Below are 21,411 nucleotides of genomic sequence, written 5' to 3'. Positions count from 1 at the left end.
ACGTACCTCAGTTATCGTTTTTGGTGTTGGCCATTCACGTATTGCCTTAAACCTTTTCTTCATCAATTGCTATTCCCTTGGCACTAACAATATAACCAAGAAACTCTATATGATTAGTGCAAAAAGAATATTTTTGAAGGTTAGTATACAATTTTTCATTTCTCAAAATAAGTAGAACTTGTTGTAAATGATTGAGATGCTCATTTAAATTTTTTACTATAAATCAAGATGTCATCAAAATATACTATAACAAAATTCCAATATAAGCAGGCAAAATATGGTTCATTAATCTCATGAAAGGACTAGGTGCATTATTTAGTCCAAATGATATGACTAACCATTCATACAAACCATACCTAGTCTTAAAATCAATTTTTCATTCATCTCCCTCACGTATACAAATTTGATGATTGCCAGACTTCAAATCAATTTTAGAGAAAATGCAAGAACTATGTAGTTTATCTAGCATATCATCTAATCTAGGAATAGGATGACGATACTTTACCGTAATCTTGTTGATAACCCTACAATCAACACACATTCTTTAAGTTTCATCCTTCTTAGGCACAAACAAAACAGGAACTGCACAAGGACTCAAACTTTCTCGAACATATCCTTTTCTCATCAACTCTTCAACTTGCTTTTGAAGCTCCTTTATCTCTATAGGATTGCTCCTATTGGCTGGTCGATTAGGAATGGTTGCTCTTGGGATGAAGTCAATGTGGTGCTCTATTTCCCCAAGTGATGGCAATCCATCAGGAACTTCTTTAGGAAAGACATCATCAAATTCATGCAAAAGAGATTTAACAACAGTAGGTAAAGAAGGATTAAGATTGTTAGTGTTAAAATATGTCTCCTTGTACAAAAATACAATCATCAACTCTTGAGAATAAAAAGCTCTCTTAACCTTTCTTTTGCATAAAAGCTCACTTTTTTACTCTCTTGCTCTTGATTTTTTTTTCTTTTTCATTCTTTTTTCACTCCTCATCCTCACTTTTTCTTTTCTCACACTCCTTATCTTTTCCATTTTTTTCTCTCACAATCTTTTCTTTTTTCACTCTCATTTTTTTATCCTCAATTGATCTTCATATACTTGCTTAGGAGTTAATGGTACAAGAGTTACAAGTTTACCATGCATCTTAAAAGAATATTTATTTGTGAACCTATCGTGCATATCCCTCCTATTAAATTGCCATGGTCTACCTAAAAGCAAATGATTTGCATGCATTGGTACTACATCACAAAGAACATCATCATGATACCTACCAATGGATAATGAAACCAACACTTGCTTAGTGACCTTAACATCGTCGTAATCATTCAACCATTGTAGTTTATAAGGTCTAAGAATGTTTAGTGGTAGGTAAGCATGATTTCTCAATCAAGATAGTACTAGCCACATTAGTGCAACTTCCCCCATCTATAATCATAGTATATACCTTGTCTTTGATGTGACAACGAGTATAAAATATGTTGTCTCGTTGTTCTTCATCTTCTTCCTTCGCTTGCACATTTAGAGCACACCTAGTGACAAGGGCTTCACCTTCAACGACATACTCTTCTACATCACTTTCCATCAATGGTGGTAAGGCATTATCATCTTCGGACTCACTCTCAGTTTCAATATCGCAATTTTTTTTCAAAAGCATACTTCTTTTGTTTGGACATTGTGAAGCAATATGTCCTCTTCCCAAACACCTAAGGCATTTAATATTTCTATTTCTTGAAGATTGGATAGGTTCTTTACCTTAAACCAATGGAGAATTAGCATCTTTATTCTTCAAAAACTCGGTCTTACTCTTTGATGCAACTTTATTATCTCTTTTGTTCCGACTAGATTTTCAAGTGGATAAATTAGAACTTTGACCATGCTTAATTAAACCCTTTCTTTTGAGTTGCCTTTCAACTTTCATGGACATATACACCATATCTTCCAGCTCCACATAATGTTACAACTCTACTATATTTGTAATTTTTGAATTCAAACCTTGTAAAAAATCTTCCAACTGTCAATAATTAATCCAGACCTTACAATTAAGGCTCAAGATTTAAAATATACAAATTGGAAAACTGAAGAATGTAAAATGCACATTAATCAACTCTTAACTTTAGGAGTCATTCAAAGGTCTACATCTAGGCACCGAAGTCCATCTTTCATAGTTAATAAAGGATTAGAACAAAAACGTAGCCAATCTAGAATGGTATTTAACTACGAAAGATTTAATGATAATTGTCAAGAAGATGGTTATAAAATCCTGACAAAGACCAACTCTTAAATAAAATCCAAAACTCAAAATGGTACTCTAAATTTGACATGAAATCAGGATTTTGGTAAATCAAAATGCATCCTGAGTCCATTGAATGGACAACTTTTTCCTGTCCAGAGGGACATTTTGAGTGACTTGTTATGCCTTTTGGCCTTAAGGTAGCCTCTTAAATATTCCAAAGGAAAATGTTGCTTCTCGGTCCTCCAAGCTCGAATCATGGCAATCTTCTTCTCTTTGTGGTATTCCTCTCCATCTCTTTGTGGTATTCCTCCACGGTTTTGGATCCTTGGGTTAGATTTTATAGCCGTTGGTACAAATCTCGATAGTAATGTGATGGAATGAACCTCTTTCTCATAATTGATTTCATCTCTTCCCAAGTGCCAACGGGTCTCTCGTTATTTCTTCTCGCTTAGAATAACTTGATCCCACCAAATAAGCATAATCAATAAATTCGACAGCAGTAAGTTTTATCTTCTTTTCTTCAGAGTAGTTGTGACAATCAAATACTAATTCCATTTTCTTGTCCCAGTCTGAATCACTTTTTGGCACCGAAATTAAAAAAAAAATTAAAAAAAGAAACAAAAAAAAAGGTGAGTGTAGAGAATTGTTATTTCTATACTTGCACTTTCCAATTCTGCATTTCCTTTAAAGTTTTGCTTAGATTTAATTCTGACACCTGCCTAGATTAAGTTCTGGCAAATTCCTTTTTAGTTCTTATTTCAAGTATCTTTATCTTTTAGTCCCGCATTCTCATAAGTTTTGCCTAGATTCAATTTTGACAAATTTCCTTTCTGAACTTAATTTAAGTTTTCAATTCTGCAATTTGCATTCTTTTATCAATTCCTTTCTTTTATCCTAATACCTTTGGGATTTTCAATCAGTTAATGATCGTTTACAAGGAATTGCCACAATTCTAAATTTTTTAAAGAGTTAACATTAGCGAGTTGGGTGATTGAGTGACAACAGATTGTATTAATGGCGACAAGTGGAGAAGAAGCAAGTCCTAGAGAAACACTTGAACAACGTGCCTTGAGACAACATTTGGAACGCATGGAAATCAGATTCAATCAAATCCTCGACAGATTGGAGAGACAAGATGTTGTAATTACTAAATTGCAAAATAGCTAAGCTGGTAAAGTTCTTACACGAAGTTCAAGGCAATATAACTGTGAAGACAACAATGATGATGATGATGGTATTTTTGAGGACATTGATGAAAGAGCTTCTAGTGGCAGATCTGGTGGTATTAGAATCGGTAGTAGAAGGGGAAGGATGAGTGATTATGTTGATAGAAACTTGGGAAATATCAAAATGAAGATTCCTTCTTTTCAAGGCAAAAGTGTTCCAGACGCATATTTGGAGTGGGAAAAGAAAGTGGAATTAGTATTTGATTGTTACAACTAATGTGAAGAGAAGGTAAAACTTGCTGCTGTGGAATTTATTGATTATGCTATTATTTGGTGGGATCAAGTTATTCTAAGTAGGAGAAGAAACAACGAGAGACTTGTTGGCCCTTGGGAAGAAATGAAATCAATTATGAGAAAGAGGTTCATTCCATCACATTACTATCGAGATTTGTACCAACGGTTACAAAGTCTAACCCAAGGTTGTGGCGTCTCCCATCTTCTATACCAAGGTTCGTGCTTTCCTAAGCATTGGGTCGAAGTTTCTTTTCATCCATCTTATCGTCTTAGACCTTCCTTCTTTCTGTCTTCAATTCGTTGTGGGTTCTTGAGATATCTTTCTCGCTGGGTTCACATCATTCTTTATCAGTTGTATTGTTAAATAAATAACATTAATAGTTTGAGGTTTTTTGAATGTGAAATAATCAAATTGATTTTGAGAAGTGTTTGAAACATCTCTTATTCTAATCTCAATTAGTCCCCACGTTTATGGTATTTCTCATTAACTTGGTTCATTTGTAATTAGGCATCTTCTTGATTTTTAACCATAGAGCAGGCACTTTAAAATATCAACCAATATTCTTAATGCAACTTCAGATGTTCAACAAATGCTTAAGAAATTGGAATTTCAATGTCAGGCATTATGAGTTAGATTTCCACCAACAATATAATAGGTATTGCTAAGAATATTCCTAAAATCAATAACTATTTGAATAACAAATCATCTCTTTTTTTGACATCCAACGATTATATGTACTGGGTAAGAAAATTGTGACTACCTTTAGATGAAGTATCAATCATCCGAAAGCAACAATGCCTGAGTTTTATATCTTTCGTAGGGTACAATTTGCATATACAACTGGCTAAATTAAAACCCATTTAACAAGGGTCTAATGGGAATTCAAGCTTAGGGGTATGGAAAAATATCAAAATTTCAGTATACCACACATATTTTATTGAAATATATCGAATCATACTTATTTAACGGTATACTGAAAATTTCGGTACAGTATAATACTGTATTGAAATTTTTGGTATCGATATAAGATTTATATCGAAATTTTGGTATATTGTATTGATGTTGAAATTTAACTATATACGTTATGGAATTTGTATCGTATTGAAAATTTGGTATGATATATCCAAAATTCAGTACGGTATCGGTATGTATTTTTGTTATACCAATTTTTTGGGTACGATATACGATTTAAATTTCGATATACCTTACCGAACCATCCCTATTCAAGCTACAATATAACCCCACAGTTTTTTTGTTGCCATGTTTAACTCAGCACCCTTTTTGTCAGTTTTTATGTTGTTTCTTCAAAATATTCTTATTTATGCTTATTATATAACACTAAAAAAAACTATATTTTGGATTACTCTCACTGTTAATGACTTGTATCTTTCTGTAATTTATTTAGGATTTCTTATTTTGTTAAATGAAAACCTGATATGTCCTCAATTTGTTCTAACAGAATACATCATCTTTTTGCAATTTGTAGAGCAGCAAAAGGCAAGAATCTGAAATAAAGATGGATATTGCTGGAATTTTAGCTAGTACAGAAGAGATGCTTCTTGTTGAATCTGAAGGTTCAAATTTTCACCTTAAGCAAGGAACTAATAGTCTCAGCTTGGCTAATGACCATGTTTTGTCTCTAGAGACTGATGGAAGATCAGTTTTAACCAATCCATCAAATATATATCATCAACTTTACGAAAGTAAAATTGCTAGTTTGACAAGTAAGAATGCTGTGGTTGAAGAACAGCTGAAAGCTGCTTTGACAGGCCAAGAATCTGCTGAGAAGAGCTTAGCCTCTGCTGCTAGGAGCACACAAGAGATGGAGATCAAACTAGCTGATGCTCAGAAGGAAATTGAGTCGTTGAAGGAGAAGCTAGCAGCTGTAGAGCTAGCTCAAGAGGAGGCCAACAGCCTGTCAAATATTGTCCACTCTGACAATGTGAGGCTTGAACATGATGTAGCATTTCTAAAAGCAATCTTGGATGATACACAAAAGGCAAGGCAATTCCATTTTCTAGCTTTTGCATCTTAGGGCTTTCATCACTAAGGGTTCCTTTATTCCTTGTAGGAATTGCACTCTACTCGTGGTGTTTTAGCTGGCGAAAGGGCAAGAGCTTTTCAGCTTCAGGTGAAACTATAGGTTTTGCCACAATTTTATTGTTTTGGTGCGTTCTATGTGCGTTCTAGAAGTAATTGACTTCTAGTATGTTTGGCAGGTTGAAGTTTTTCATCTCAAGCAAAGGCTACAATCCTTGGATAGTAGGGCACCCACTCCAAAGAAACCATTTCCGATGTAGATCATTTTCAAACTACGAAAATGTTGTAGCCTTCTGGATATGCAGTAGTTTGGTATTCTGTCAACTTAAATTCCCTGTATGTACAAGATGACTGGGGAGTATGTACGATGTGATTTCTAGGTCTGTTAGTATTTTAAACGAAATTTGACCTCGGCGTCGTCACTCAAAATTTAAGGGTCTTATCAGGCTGGATCTACACAGGATCTACGCCTTGCTTCTAATCGCCTGAAATTTATTATTCACATGAACTTATTCGATTCCACCATTGAATAACTGTATTACAACAACTGTTTTTTTTTTCCAAAATAGATGCAGTCGGAATTACTAATTCTAACAATTTTTTTTTAATATTTTAACAACTAAGAAAAACATAATAAATAAAAAAGATGCTAAAATAGCTTATAGCTAAGACAAGCCAAAGTATTGCCTTAATGCTTTGTTTACCGTCGGAAAGATTTTCAATCCACTCAAAAACATGGTTCCTAAGACTGTAAATACATTCCTCCTATATAGTTGGCTCGTTCTGAATCATCCTCTACGCCTATCTCTATTCTGCTTGTGGTTGGGATCTAGCAGACAATTGGTTTTTATTATATCATAAAAGCAAGCAGGGCACTGTCATCCGCCACATGCTGTGATTCTGACAGCATCCGATCCTACTCTCAGAGTCCACACCATTCACTAAGGTTGAACAGATTATGATTGAAATTACTTTTATAAACTAGGCTGTCGTAGCAGTGATCACCTTCTATCTGTTTAATCATTCTTTCATAATTTATTCATCTATATTTCACTGCCTACGATATTCGAGATCAGACGCTGTGAATCCATCCATTATCGCGTTGGTGTGTGGTTTTAGTTATTTGTCACTATGATTCCATGGACCTCCCTGTCCTTTTGATTGCAATCACAAGTTTCAAGATATGTTTTTGAACGTAATGTCAGCTTTTGAAGTATATTCTTGATGCCGGTCAGCACTTTCTCCACCATTTGACCGCACCCTTCACACGGATCCAAATCTTAATAGAGCTCCTATTTTCCTGTGCTTAGATGGCTCTTGGGCCTGCATGCCAATACTCGTCAGTGGACGCCAGCATAGTCGGCGTGACCCTCAACCATCAAGCCGGTGCTGAACTGAACAAGAAGAAAGTGGAAGAACACACAAAGAGCTTGTGTCTCGAGGAGAAAAATTTACCTACAACCAACACCATTCATCCTATTCTACTGTCGATGGATATCCACGTGGGTTGCCACGTCCGCTTGCATACAGTTAGAAGCGTGGGCTGATGTGGAACCATTTGCTTGCTTTCAGTCAGAAGCATGGGTCCATATGGGACCGCATGGTTTGGTAGAGGCATGATGTTGATGTCGTACACTTGATGTGGTGTGAAAATCACTGCAAGTGACATTTGTTGCGTTTGGTCTTCTCTGTGACAATTGTTGGTAGACTGATGTTGAAGTTGCAATTGTCAGGAATAGTCGGATCTGTAAGTCGAAGGGATCCGGTTTGGCAAGGATATGCCCAGGTGCCCATATTCTCATGGCTCAAATCCACCATGGCGGTCAGGGATGTTCTTATAGTTGTAACCTATCATGGGGATGTTCTCAATATGAGCATGCTAACTCTAGTCCTGCGTGATTCTTCCGAGGATGTTCTCGAGCAAGGATGTTCTCAAAGTGAATGCACAGTTGAAGTCCTGTGTGATCTTTTCAAGGATGTTCCTGAATAGGGATTGATCCTATCTGAAGACGTAAGCTGAAAAGCCGGGGATGTGTCAGTTCCGCTGATTGGATGAAGACCTCGCTCCTATCTGCAAAACAAACTAAATCAGGGAAGGTGGCGTTGCTGGCGACATGTTTTTGAACGTTCCGTGTGAAGGTCGGATGAGCTGTTGTTGGCGTTGACGGAGAGGCTACTAGGACACCCTTCTCGTATGCGCCTACAAGAACGGACTCTCACTTGGTACTGACTGACGACGATGACTGAACCGACAGTACTTGAGCTCTGCGCACACTCAGACAAGCACATGGAACGTTAGAGGCCAGAAACCAGGGAAAAATCCCCGGAGGAAGCCCTCCGATGCTCAAGTCAGGTAATTTTTCCCCATAAGAACAATGTACGAAGGAGAAAGAAAAGTAGAAGACAAGTGTGAATGTGCGAGAGAGCGTACCTTAGACAAGCACACGAAACGTTAGAAGCCAGAAACCAGGAAAAAAGTTCCCGGAGCAAGTCCTCTGATGCTCAAGTTAGGTATTTTTTCCCTAGAAGATCAGTGTACGAAGGAGAAAGAAAAGTAGAAGACAAGTGTGAATGCACGAGAGAGTGTACCTCAGACAAGCACACGGAACGTTAGAAGCCAGAAACCAGGAAAAAAGTCCCCGGAGTAGGCCCTCCGATGCTCAAGTCAGGTATTTTTTCCCTAGAAGAACAGTGTGTTAGGATCTTAGATGGCTAGAGGGGGGTGAATAGCCTCTTTAAAAACTTAAGCAGAGAGTTCTACACAGAAACTAGTTAGCGCAGCGGAATAAGCAAACTAAAACAAAACGAAAACCAGCACACAAACACTGAAACACAGATTTACGAGGTTCGGGGATAACTTGCCCCTACTCCTCGGCGTGTCCGTAAGGTGGACGACTCCTTGATCTTCGGTAGATCGCACCCCGGAAGAATTCCGGCTAAAGATCCTCCTTCTAGGTGGAGTAACCTTCCCACAAAGTCTCAAGAAATATCTAAGTTAATGCACAAGACTTACAGAAGCTCGGTGGCAGAGAAGAATGAAAAATGCTTACAACCACGCGAGGATCAGTGAAGGAAAACAGAGATCGCAGTTCACCCGAGAGCTCAAGAAGTTTTTCACACCCAACAGACTTTTCTTTCAGCTTTCTTGTTGTTGTGTTCTTCTTTCCTCTCGCTGTTTTTACTGCTTCTGAAGCCCTGTTCCCGATCATGGTCAGACTGCACGAATCAGTGCTGCAGCCAATCCCTCTTTCTCCTTACCTGGTTCTCTGAACTCACTAAGTAGAGGTCAAACTGAGCGTAGCCCAATCGTAATCAGATTCGCCAGTGAACGTTGATGCCTCAAATGCATCTGTTGCAGCAAATCACAGTGAAAAGAGCACTTGTCTTCTTCTCTTAATGAAGCTTAATTTGAATTTTACCATGAGAGTGTGACCTGCGACCTGCAAGCTAAAAAGACTCACAACAGATGGTTAAAAACAGACGGGTGAAAACAAATACGGCAAGAAGAAAAAGTGCATGCAGAACAATCAATATCGTGGGTCGGTCAGCAGACCGATCCACGCTTTCTGGATCATCGCTGATCGGTCTGGCGACCGATCAGAAACTAATCTGATCGGTCTCCAGACCGATCAGATGTCGCTGCGCACAGCTTCTGATCGGTCTGCGGACCGATCAGGCACTAATCTGATCGGTCTTGAGACCGATCAGATGTGGCTCTTCCCAGCGCTGTAAGCCCTCCTGATCGGTCTCCAGACCGATCAGTAAAATCACAGTAGGCTACTGATCGATTTCTGATCGGTCTGCAGACCGATCAGTAATCGATCAGTAGCCACTGATCGATTCCTGATCGGTCGTCAGACCGATCAGGTGTCCAAGGTTTCACTAGATCGGTCTGCCGACCGATCCAGCTTCTTGACTCAGTCCGGGTCGAGCCCTCTCTGACTTCGCATGCCAAGTTTCCTTCTTGGACTTTTCAACACCAGATGTCCGATCACCCTTGATCCATCTGGATTTTCCCTTGCCTGGCTTCACTCACCAGGACTTGCACCTAGCTTCACTCACTAGGGTTTTCACCTGGCTTCATTTACCAGGATTTCCAATCTGCCTGGCTTCACTCACCAGGACTTTCCAACTGCCTAACATCCCAGTTAGGACTTTCTCAATCAGGTCAACCTAGTTAACCTAGATTAGTAATTAATCTGAGTTAAATATCTGATACAAACTTAAATCAGTGTCAACAGCAAAACAACATCCAGGTCAGACTGTATCAATAATCTCCCCCTTTTTGTTGTTTGACAACACGATTTAAGTTTAGATCAGAAATGCTCATATACCCATAATTTTAGGGAAATCAGGATCCTCCCCCTAAGACGGATATACCTTAGTTATCTTCTCCCCCTTTTTCATATCGACTCGATGAAGTCAATTCATCACTTAACTTAGTCGAATAGGTGCGAATTAGGTAAGAGGATTCAAAAAGACTCAAAGAAAGTCATCCTCTCCCCTTAAATCAACCTTTCATTCATTACTAAACTTAGTTATCTTCTCCCCCTTTGTCAAACACCGAAAAGGAGTGAACAAGGTGAGATAACTTAAAGAGCTCCCCCTTAATCCATACTGTCCTCTGCTTAATTCCCCTAGAGTTCCTTCTAAGTGTATTTTAGGACAGTAAATGAATAAAGAAATAAAAGACATATGAAGAGTATAGTAACAACCAAGAAAAAAAAAAAAAGCAAATATATAAAGAAGAATGAGTAGCATAACAGGAAGTAGCATACAACTAGGTCAGACATAAGTATTTAGCAACCATCATCCAAAACATACAATCAATACGATATCATAGAACAGTGTGTCTCAGTCAGCCTCCTCATCATGAGGAGCATCAGCAATATCAGCGGGAGGAAAGGATCCCTGAGGTGGCAAGCCGCTGCTCGAAGATGGATAGCCCGGGAAATCCTGCGGAGGTGGATATCTGGCCATCCAGTTCATAATCGTCTGATGGGTCGCCAGCTGCTGACTGCGCAAATCATCGTAGCGCTGGTCAATCCGGACGCGTAGCCCATCGAACTCAACAGCCATCATCTCCTCGTGGCGATCAAATCGGCTCTCCAACTCAGCGATCTGCCAGCGCAGATCTGGATCCGCCTCGCCATATGCAGCAGCAGCAGCAACCTGTCGTCGAGGTAACTCACCTAGTGCCCTCCCATCCTTCCACCTAACCGCCCCAGCCTGTCCTAAGATTCCAGACTTGGAAAACGCACGTTTCCCAAGTCGACAATCCTGCCTAACCATCTTTACTATCCTCCCCCTAGAGACCTCAATACCCAGGGTCTCAAGCCAATCAGTAATTACATGCCCATAAGGCATATAGATGGTGTAACCGCTTGGCTCGCTATGGGATATGATAGAAGTATAGACACTCGACATGACATCAAAGTCAAGAGGCCTACGCAACCCGTAAAGCATCAGACAATGATACGGTCGAATCTCTGCCAATGGTTTAGAAGTAATAGGTAGAAGACAGTTTGTGACAATTTTGAAAAGAATGTAATCAGGAGCAGAAAGGCCAAGGGCTGCAAATGTAGGAAAGTCGACATCTAACTCATCTAATCCATCCGGTCTCGGATGTCCAAAGAAGTACTCATAAATCGAGTCAGATGAGACATCAAGAGGATGAGGCACGGGTTCAGGCAAAGAAGGATAGAATGAGAACACCGTCCCCGAACACAAACGACAGCCTAAATAATCAAAGAAAGCAATTAAGCTGAAATCAACGATTTGCTTAGCCACTCTTGATCTATAACTACCATCAATAGTCTGATGAAGGTTGTTATAAAATTCGGAAACTAGGTCAAGGTTGATATCCCTCTCTAAATATACCAAGGAATCAAGTTTATAGTAGGCTATGGTCTCCATAATAGCTGGACAAAACTCATTCATGTATTTTTTATCGACTGATCTACATGGGAGCAACTTGAAGGTTCTCTCCTTAAAGGATTGTTCAAACTGTTGGTTGGGAAATCTTCCCGAACTGGATGGTTGAGGTCGGGAAGGAGCAGCAGGAGCTTTGGATTTGGATTTCTTGGTTGGTTCCTTAGAGGTTCCCTCACCACCAGTGGGTTTCTTCCTAACAATTAGGACAATGGGAACAAGGAAAGAGCACCGGTCATGGGCAAATCATCGAGCACAAACCACAGTGACAGTAAGAACATGATAACATGACCTGCCAAAGACAATAAACAGTAGAGATCGAGAGATTACCTCGGTGCCATTGTGACCTTCGGCTTTTAGAAGACGATGGGTCGAGAAGACGGGAGGAAGAGAGGGGCGTCGGCTAGGTTATGAGTCGGTCGGCTAGGGTTTTGAGAAGGAAGAAGATCAGGAAGAGAGGAGGTCGGGAGGATTTAATGAGGGGATAGTGCACAGTGTGATCTGATCGGACGGCTGTTTGATCCGGAGAAATCCTGATCGATCAGATCCACCCGAGTGAATCGGCGAAACCTGATCGGTCAGTGGACCGATCAGGGGGCTTCCTTCGTGCGCTGATCGGTCACTGGACCGATCAGATACCAAACAGAGAGTTTGGCTTCGTTCTGGATCGGTCGACAGATTTCCTGATCGGTCTGTGAACCGATCAGTGTCTGATAACCCGATTTCAGTAATTTCAGTAACTGAAATACTGAGCCATGAAGTCTGAAGAATCAAGAATTCATAACTTCCCTAAGACATACCCTAGAACTTAGGAATCACCAAACACTAATATATTCGAAATATGATTTCTTATGGCCTGAACTTGTTCATAATCCAAAAGTTTCAGACTCTTATGAAACAAAACCTCACACTGGCTCCAACCATATGGAGTTCTGTCTTCTTGGTCCTTAGAAGTTCAAAACATATTTTTGCTAAACTCATCTCTATGATCAGGTTCAAATTTGTCAAAATATAAACAACTTGTCCTAATTTTTCAATCAAGGCATGAAAGCTGAAATTTTTTATCCTTGTTATGTTTAGTTTCAAGTTTGTCAAAATATATCTAAGTTGCTATTATTTCCTTTAACAACCTATCGTTTTATCAATCAAAGTCATGAAATGAACCAAACAACAATACCAATCAACACATCAACCATCAACCATAATTAGATAATTTCTAGGCAAAAGTCCAACCAAGATTCCTTGGTTGGAATATATGAGTAAGATCTAGGAGCCAAATACATATGAATTATGTAATGGCCTTCCCCATACTCAATTAATGTCTCTTCAACCTAATTATTCAAGGGATGCATGATACATTTTGAATAATTTGGTTGATCCTAGCATCTCACCCCATATTTAGCAAACAAAAACAATTTGTTAAACCTTATAGTTTGTGTGAGATGTTCCCAAGTTGCCCAAATTATTGTCCCAATTACTCTTGTCATTTTAATAGTCCTTATTGATCATGGTGAAGTTCTTAATGACCTAAGGAGCCAAACACATTCCCAACTCCCTCCTTAAATGACTAAATTCATTCTCCGGAAGGGGTTTGGTGAAAATATCAGCTAGGTTTGACTTTGACTCAACATATGTGAGTGCAATGTCTCCCCTAGCTACGTGATCTCTTATGAAGTGATGACGCACTTCAATGTGTTTGGTCCTCGAATGATGGACTGGATTTTTAGTTAGGTTGATCGTGCTAATGTTGTCACATAGCACTTGTACACCCTTATAAGAAAGTCCATAATCCTCTAGGGTGTGTATCATCCACAACAACTGTGATACACTCTCTCCCATGGCAATATATTCGGCCTCGGTCGTGGAGAGAGCAACACAATGTTGCTTCCGACTTGACCAACTAACTAAAGATGAACCTAAAAATTGGCAGCCCCCACTAGTACTTTTCCGATCCAATTTGCACCCAGCATAATCGGAGTCGGTATAACCTATCAAGTCAAAAGACTCAGTACGTGGGTACCAAAGACCTACTCTAATTGTGCCTTTAAGGTATCTCAGAATTCTCTTAACTACAATTAAGTGAGATTCCTTGGCACAGACTTGATACCTAGCGCACATGCCCACAGCAAAGAGTATTCCGGTCGACTAGCTGTGAGATATAGAAGACTACCAATCATGCTTCTATATTGCGTTAGATCAATTGATTTTCCACTCTCATCATTGTCAAGGCGAGTGTTTGTCGCCATTGGAGTGGACACTTCCTTAGAGTCACTCATATTGAATTTTCTAAGCATCTCTTGAGTGTATTTCGTCTGATGGACATAAATTCCATCTCGAGTTTGTTTGATTTCAAGTCCGAGGAAGAATGTCAACTCTCCTACTAGACTCATCTCAAACTCACTTTCCATGTGAGAAATGAATTCATTCAAATAGCCCTTGTTATTTGAGCCACAAATTATGTCATCGACATATACTTGGGCTACAAAAATGTTTTCACCATCTCTACGTAGAAATAGTGTTGGGTCTATTTGACCTCTTACAAATCCCTTCTCTAGTAAATAAGTTGACAACCTTTCGTACCAAGCTCGAGGTGCTTGTTTAAGCCCATAAAGAGCTTTCTTGAGCTTGTATACGTGGTTTGGAGCTTCGGTACTCACAAACCCCGGTGGTTGCTCAACATAGACCTCTTCTTTGATGAATCCATTTAAGAAGGCTGATTTAACGTCCATTTGATAGAGCTTGAAACCTCTATGTGCAGCAAAAGCTAGCATCAAACGAATGAACTCTAATCGGGCCACGGGAGCATAAGTCTCATCATAATCGAGACCTTCGACTTGACTATAGCCCTTGGCTACAAGTCTTGCCTTGTTTCTTACAACTTCTCCCTTTTGATTTAACTTATTTTTGAAGACCCATTTAGTTCCAATAATTGTGGTCTTCTTAGGTCTAGGAACTAAGTCCCACACTTGGCTCCTTTCAAATTGACCTAACTCATCTTGCATAGCTAAGATCCAATCAGGATCGTGCAATGCCTCATCAACTCTTTTTGGTTCAATCTCTGAAATCAATGCGACTTCATTAGACTCATTTCTAAAGAATGACCTAGTCCTAACCCCTTGTTGGATGTCTCCCACAATTTGGTCTTGGGGATGACTAGTGGCTAACCTAGACTGCCTTGGTGTTGGCGGTGCCTCATGAGTAGTCTCACTCGGCATAGGCAAGGACTCAATATCAGGCAAAGGATCAGATTGAGTTCTTTGTTGCCTTTGCTCATCAACATCAGAGTCAACTTCGACTCGTTCTTCATTTTGATCATTCAAACTTAGATTTCTAAGTTCAAATTGAATTTCTCCTACATCCCTTGGTTGATCATTTAAGTTAGGGATTTCTTCAAAAGCTACATCAGAGGACTCTTCAATCAATTTAGTCCTATTGTTGTAGACTCGATAGGCTTTGCTGGTAAGAGAGTACCCGACCAGTATCCCTTGATCAGCCTTAGCCGTGAACTTCCCAAGATGATCCTTGGTGTTCAAGATAAACACCTTACAACCAAACACCCTAAGATGTTTAATTGTAGGCGGTTTCCCAAACCAAAGTTCATGGGGAGTCTTTCCTAAAAACCTATGTATTAAAACTCGATTTTGCACATAGCAAGCTGTATTCACAGCTTCAGCCCATAAGTAGCTCGGTAGTGAGTACTCATTGAGCATGCTTCGTGCAGCCTCTTGTAGGACTCGGTTCTTTCTCTCCACAAACCCATTTTGTTGTGGGGTCCTTGGAGTAGAGAACTCATGTCTATATCCCTTTTCTTGACAAAACTCTAAAAACCTATGATTTTGAAATTCCCCACCATGATCACTTCTAATGGTTTTAATTGTTGTCGATTTTTCATTTTCAGTTCTTCTACAAAAGGAAATAAAAATATCTATAGTTTGGTCCTTATGTTTCAAAAAGAAAGTCCATGTGTATCTAGTAAAATCATCAACGATTACGAAGCAATATCTACTTCCATTCAATGATATTACACTACTGCAATCAAATAGGTCCATGTGCAATAAATCTAAAGCAGTAGATGTACTTACAGTGCTTTTACCTTTATGAACAACTTTTGTTTGCTTACCCTTTTGACATGCATCACATAGTTTGGTCTTGTGGTACTTGATGCTGGGTAAGTCTCGCACTAATCCTTGGTTGGCCAACTTCCGGATGTTCTTCATGTTTACATGTGCCAACCTTCTATGCCATAGCCAAGACTCTTCTTCTTTCGACATGAAACACTTAATCAAAGCATTAGTAGCACTTTTAAACGATACTTGATAAATATTATCAACCCTTGTGCCTACTAGTACTGTGTCAAGTGTGTCAATGTGTTTAACCAAACATTGACTTGAATGAAATTCAATTGTGTAACCCGTATCACACAATTGACTGACACTTAGGAGATTAAAAGTCATCCCCTTGACTAGAAGGACATTCTTGATACGGAGACATTCGGATATATGAATGTCTCCAACTCCTACAACCTTAAGGCTACCATTATTACCAAAAGACACATTACCTTTACTTTTGTTTTGAATGGTTGTAAACAGTGATCTGTCCCCGGTCATGTGCTTGGAGCATCCACTATCAACAAACCAAGTTGATAGATGCTCCCCCTCGACCAATGCCTACAAGACACGGAAGATAGAGGTTTTAGGTACCCAAATCTTGGGACCTAATGCTTCTACAACAAAAGACCTAGGAACCCATGCCTTGGGCATACCTTTCCTAGTTCCATGAGCCCTATAAACATGTGATCTACTATTTTGAGTTCTAGACATTAGAGAAATGAAACTCGACTCCTTGGGTTAATACCCTAGCCCAGCCTTGTTGTAGACTGCCCTTTGGGCATTTAGAATCATGTCTAGAGTCTTGGAGCTAGTTGAGAATTTCTCAAGCATTTTCTTGAGTTTCTCAACCTCACCCTTTAACGCCTTGTTCTCATCCTCAAGGACTTCTAGATGTAGGTCATCGACCTCATCTTCCCTAAGGGTCCTTAAGGTTTTTACTTCTTCTTTTAACACTTTATTTTTTGTTTTTGACTTTTTAAGCAATGTAGATAAGTGAGTGATAGTCTTATAACACTTTTCTATATGAGAAGAGGTTACCTCTTCATCATCCGACGATGATGAAGCCGCGGTTGAAGCGTCGCTCGAATCTCCCTCACTTCCGGAGTCCGAAACCTCCCTTGCCATGAGTGCTAATTGTCGTGTGCTCTTTTCCATCTTCTCTTCTTCCTCCGATGAGCTTGATGAGGACTCATCCCAAGTGGCCTTGAGAGCCTTCTTCTTCTTGGCTCTTTCCTCCTTCTTTTTGGCTCGTTCCTCCTTCCTCTTTAATTTCGGACACTCGCTCCGAATGTGTCCTTTCTTGCTACACTCATAACATATAACATTAGATTTATCAAAATTTTGATCATTAGTTTTACTTTTTCCTTTGTATCTTCGGCTTCTTCTCATAATCCTTCTTACGAAGTTCGCCATCTCACTTGATGATGATCCACTTTCATCATCGGATTCGGAGGAAGAGGTGGATGAGGAAATCTCCTTTTCCTTCTTCTTTTCCTTCTTCCTTCTTCCATCCTTGCTCTTTGGTCCTGCAAATAAAGCAATACCCTTCTCTTTTTGACCTTTGTTAGCAAGCTCATGAAGTTCCATCTCACAGAAAAATTCATCTAGTTTAACAATGGAAAGATCCTTGGATACCTTGTAGGCATCTACCATAGATGACCACAAGGCATTCCTAGGAAAAGATTTAAGAGCGTATCTTACTAGATCGCGATTCTCCACTCGTTCGTCCACAGAGTGTAGACCGTTGATGATCTCCTTGAATCTCCCATGAAGTTCACTTACCGTTTCATTGTCCTTCATGGTTAGATTTTGGAGTTGATTCAAGAATAGGTCCCTCTTGGCAATCCGAGAATCTCGAGTTCCCTCTTGGAGCTCGATGAGTTTGTTCCATAGGTCTCTTGCACTCGAGAACGGGCCTACCTTGACGAGTTGGTCCTTGGCGATTCCACATTGCAAGGTGACCATAGCCTTGGCATCGGCTTGTGCTTTGCGGAGTTGTTCGGTAGACCACCTTGACGAATCGAGTTCCTTACCTTCTTCATCCTTTGGTGGTGTGAAACCTTCCTTGACTGAGAACCACATGACAATGTCGGTCTTGAGGTAATACTCCATGCGGCCCTTCCAATATTGAAAATCTGCTCCTTCAAAGTAGGGTGGTCAATTTGTGCTAAAGCCTTCCTTCATAGTCATCCTTGTTTGCTCTTTTGGGTGTTAATCCGAATCAAAGAGCCCCTTGCTCTGATACCACTTGTTAGGATCTTAGATGGCTAAGGGGGGGGTGAATAGCCTCTTTAAAAACTTAAGCAGAGAGTTCTACACAGAAACTAGTTAGCGCAGCGGAATAAGCAAACTAAAACAAAACGAAAACCCGCACACAAACACTGAAACACAGATTTACGAGGTTTGGGGATAACTTGCCCCTACTCCTCGGCGTGTCCGTAAGGTGGACGACTCCTTGATCTTCGGTAGATCGCACCCCGGAAGAATTCCGGCTAAAGATCCTCCTTCTAGGTGGAGTAACCTTCCCACAAAGTCTCAAGAAATATCTAAGTTAATGCACAAGACTTACAGAAGCTCGGTGGCAGAGAAGAATGAAAAATGCTTACAACCACGCGAGGATCAGTGAAGGAAAACAGAGATCGCAGTTCACCCGAGAGCTCAAGAAGTTTTTCACACCCAACAGACTTTTCTTTCAGCTTTCTTGTTGTTGTGTTCTTCTTTCCTCTCGCTGTTTTTACTGCTTCTGAAGCCCTGTTCCCGATCATGGTCAGACTGCACGAATCAGTGCTGCAGCCAATCCCTCTTTCTCCTTACCTGGTTCTCTGAACTCACACCAATGAAATCACAGTCATCACTGGCGTCTCTGGATACGAACCAATAAGTAGAGGTCAAACTGAGCGCAGCCCAATCGCAATCAGATTCGCCAGTGAACGTTGATGCCTCAAATGCATCTGTTGCAGCAAATCACAGTGAAAAGAGCACTTGTCTTCTTCTCTTAATGAAGCTTAATTTGAATTCAATCATGAGAATGTGACCTGCGACCTGCAAGCTAAAAAGACTCACAGCAGATGGTTAAAAACAGACGGGTGAAAACAAATACGGCAAGAAGAAAAAGTGCATGCAGAACAATCAATACCGTGGGTCGGTCAGCAGACCGATCCACGCTTTCTGGATCATCGCTGATCGGTCTGGCGACCGATCAGGAACTAATCTGATCGGTCTCCAGACCGATCAGATGTCGCTGCGCACAGCTTCTGATAATCTGATCGGTCCCGAGACCGATCAGATGTCGCTCTTCCCAGCGCTGTAAGCCCTCCTGATCGGTCTCCAGACCGATCAGTAAAATCACAGTAGGCTACTGATCGATTTCTGATCGGTCTGCAGACCGATCAGTAATCGATCAGTAGCCACTGATCGATTCCTGATCGGTCGTCAGACCGATCAGGTGTCCAAGGTTTCACTGGATCGGTCTGCCGACCGATCCAGCTTCTTGACTCAGTCCGGGTCGAGCCCTCTCTGACTTCACATGCCAAGTTTCCTTCTTGGACTTTTCAACACCAGATGTCCGATCACCCTTGATCTATCTGGATTTTCCCTTGCCTGGCTTCACTCACCAGGACTTGCACCTAGCTTCACTCACTAGGGTTTTCACCTGGCTTCATTTACCAGGATTTCCAATCTGCCTGGCTTCACTCACCAGGACTTTCCAACTGCCTAACATCCCAGTCAGGACTTTCTCAATCAGGTCAACCTAGTTAACCTAGATTAGTAATTAATCTGAGTTAAATATATGATACAAACTTAAATCAGTGTCAACAGCAAAACAACATCCAGGTCAGACTATATCAACACAGTGTACGAAGGAGAAAGAAAAGTAGAAGACAAGTGCGAATGTACGCGAGAGCGTACCTGCGCAAGGGAGAGGACCTCCCTTTTTATATGACAGTGCGTACCTCTGGAGCCTAACTGATGTCATGGAATATCAGGTGTCAGGGCCTGTCTAGTGATGGAGGATGCGTGACACCCTTTTGTGGGTTGGAAGAAGGTTCTATTCGTAGATGACCGCAGGCCATTGAAATATTCCCTAACATACAGTAGTTATTCTCTGACAAGCGGTTATGATTCCCCGGCCTCCGATCGGGTATGAATAGGGGAAGCTTGAGATGGTCGGTAGTTGACCTAATGGGAGGATCAGGCTTGGATATGGCCGAGCTGTGGAAACCCGACTAGTCGGAGCAGGTCAGGCATCACCCCGACTACCCACCATGTCTCAGACCAGGGTGTCTCAGATCTAGGGTCCTGGTCTGTGAGAACTCGACCGAGAACCATGTTGCTGGGGATCGGATCCTCTGGTCCCTTTGTCCTGGTCCACTCCTGGACTGGGACAAGGGGATTGGCGGGAGGCAATGGCCCCCACCTATTAACAGGTGGGGGCCCAGTGCTCCCCACTAATGCAAAGGCTGGACCATGAATTGGTCCAACCTTTACGGACTAGAGGATCCGCCCTCATGTTGCTGATGTCGTCACACGGTCCTACCTCTTCTTTCCCTAACCGTTGATTGCCACGTCGCCTTGACCTCTGACTGTCACGCTCCCTTGACTTCTGACTGTCACGTTCCCTTGACTTCTGATTGACATGTTCCCTTGACTTCTGACTGCCCGGCTTTATCGGACCCCACCATTATGCACCGTATCACAAGCCTTCCCCCAAGTCTAGTCGAAGGAGATTCAGGTCCGACTGACTAGACTCAGACCCCGATTTCATTTATTTTGCCATTATGTCCCTAAATGTTGCTCCTTTTCCTAGATCCTCGATCACGTAACCTGTTTAATTACTCAATCAACCTAGGGAGAAGGGTCATTTTAACTTCATAGGTTGCTTTCCCCTTCCTCTCCTATTTAAAAGGAGGCTAGTCTATCACCCTCCATATAATCGTACTTTCTTTCTACTGACGCTCTTTACCCATGAATGTGAATTCTGAGTCAGATGAACTGCAGCATCTCCGTCAAAAATTATAATAGAGGACTCAACTACTTACCCCAAGGGGTATGACCTTAGTCGAGATGACGCAGGATAGAGATCTTCAATCTTCTCTCCAACGAGACATTGAGAAATTTGGTTAGCCGCTAAATCTCGGGCTTGGGCTGAAGTAGCGTTGAGACAGAAATCTTATGTAGACTTGGAGAGCGTCAGTAATCTGATGTAGAAATCTGATGGCTGACGTGTGCTATGGCGTTTCAATTGCCTAGCTTGCATCCCGATGTTTCCTAAGGGTTTTAATTTTAAAAACCATAAAGACTGTCCATTGTTGTTCCTTAACACTTTGTCTTTCCTTGATCTTTCTTTCTCTTCTTGCTTTCGCTCGCTCGCCTTCCTCTTCATGCATCTCTTCTGTAAGTACTCTTCCTTCTTCATCTTCCACTCCTTTTTTCGATCCTACAATGGTCGGCAAGATGGAAGTGCCCTGGTATGCATACTTCCATTCCGTCTTAGATAGGAGTGATCTTAGGACGATTCAATCTAGTTTGTAACTTTTCGAAAACTAAAAGCTCCATCCTCCGAGGCCTGATGACCATCCTTCTTCTCCACCTACCGGTTTTGTGACCTTTTTCAAGGATCAGCTCCTCGACGGTCTTCGCTT

At 40.9% G+C, this 21,411-nt stretch overlaps 1 protein-coding gene across 1 annotated transcript in view; it reads left to right on the top strand.

The window, feature by feature from the left end:
• The window catches only part of LOC122009851 (acyl-CoA-binding domain-containing protein 6-like), a 31,624-nt gene extending 25,414 nt beyond the window's left edge, over positions 1–6,210 (top strand). The window contains exons 14-16 of the mRNA XM_042566160.1: positions 5,176–5,688; positions 5,761–5,820; positions 5,909–6,210. Of these exons, the coding sequence (XP_042422094.1) occupies positions 5,176–5,688; positions 5,761–5,820; positions 5,909–5,989 (654 nt within the window). The 3' untranslated portion in view covers positions 5,990–6,210. The remainder of the gene's footprint in view (positions 1–5,175; positions 5,689–5,760; positions 5,821–5,908) is intronic.
• The last annotated feature ends 15,201 nt before the right edge of the window (positions 6,211–21,411 follow it).

Source organism: Zingiber officinale, chromosome 8A, assembly GCF_018446385.1.
Source record: "Zingiber officinale cultivar Zhangliang chromosome 8A, Zo_v1.1, whole genome shotgun sequence".
Classification (NCBI taxonomy): domain Eukaryota; kingdom Viridiplantae; phylum Streptophyta; class Magnoliopsida; order Zingiberales; family Zingiberaceae; genus Zingiber; species Zingiber officinale.
This window is presented reverse-complemented; position numbering and strand designations above follow the sequence as displayed.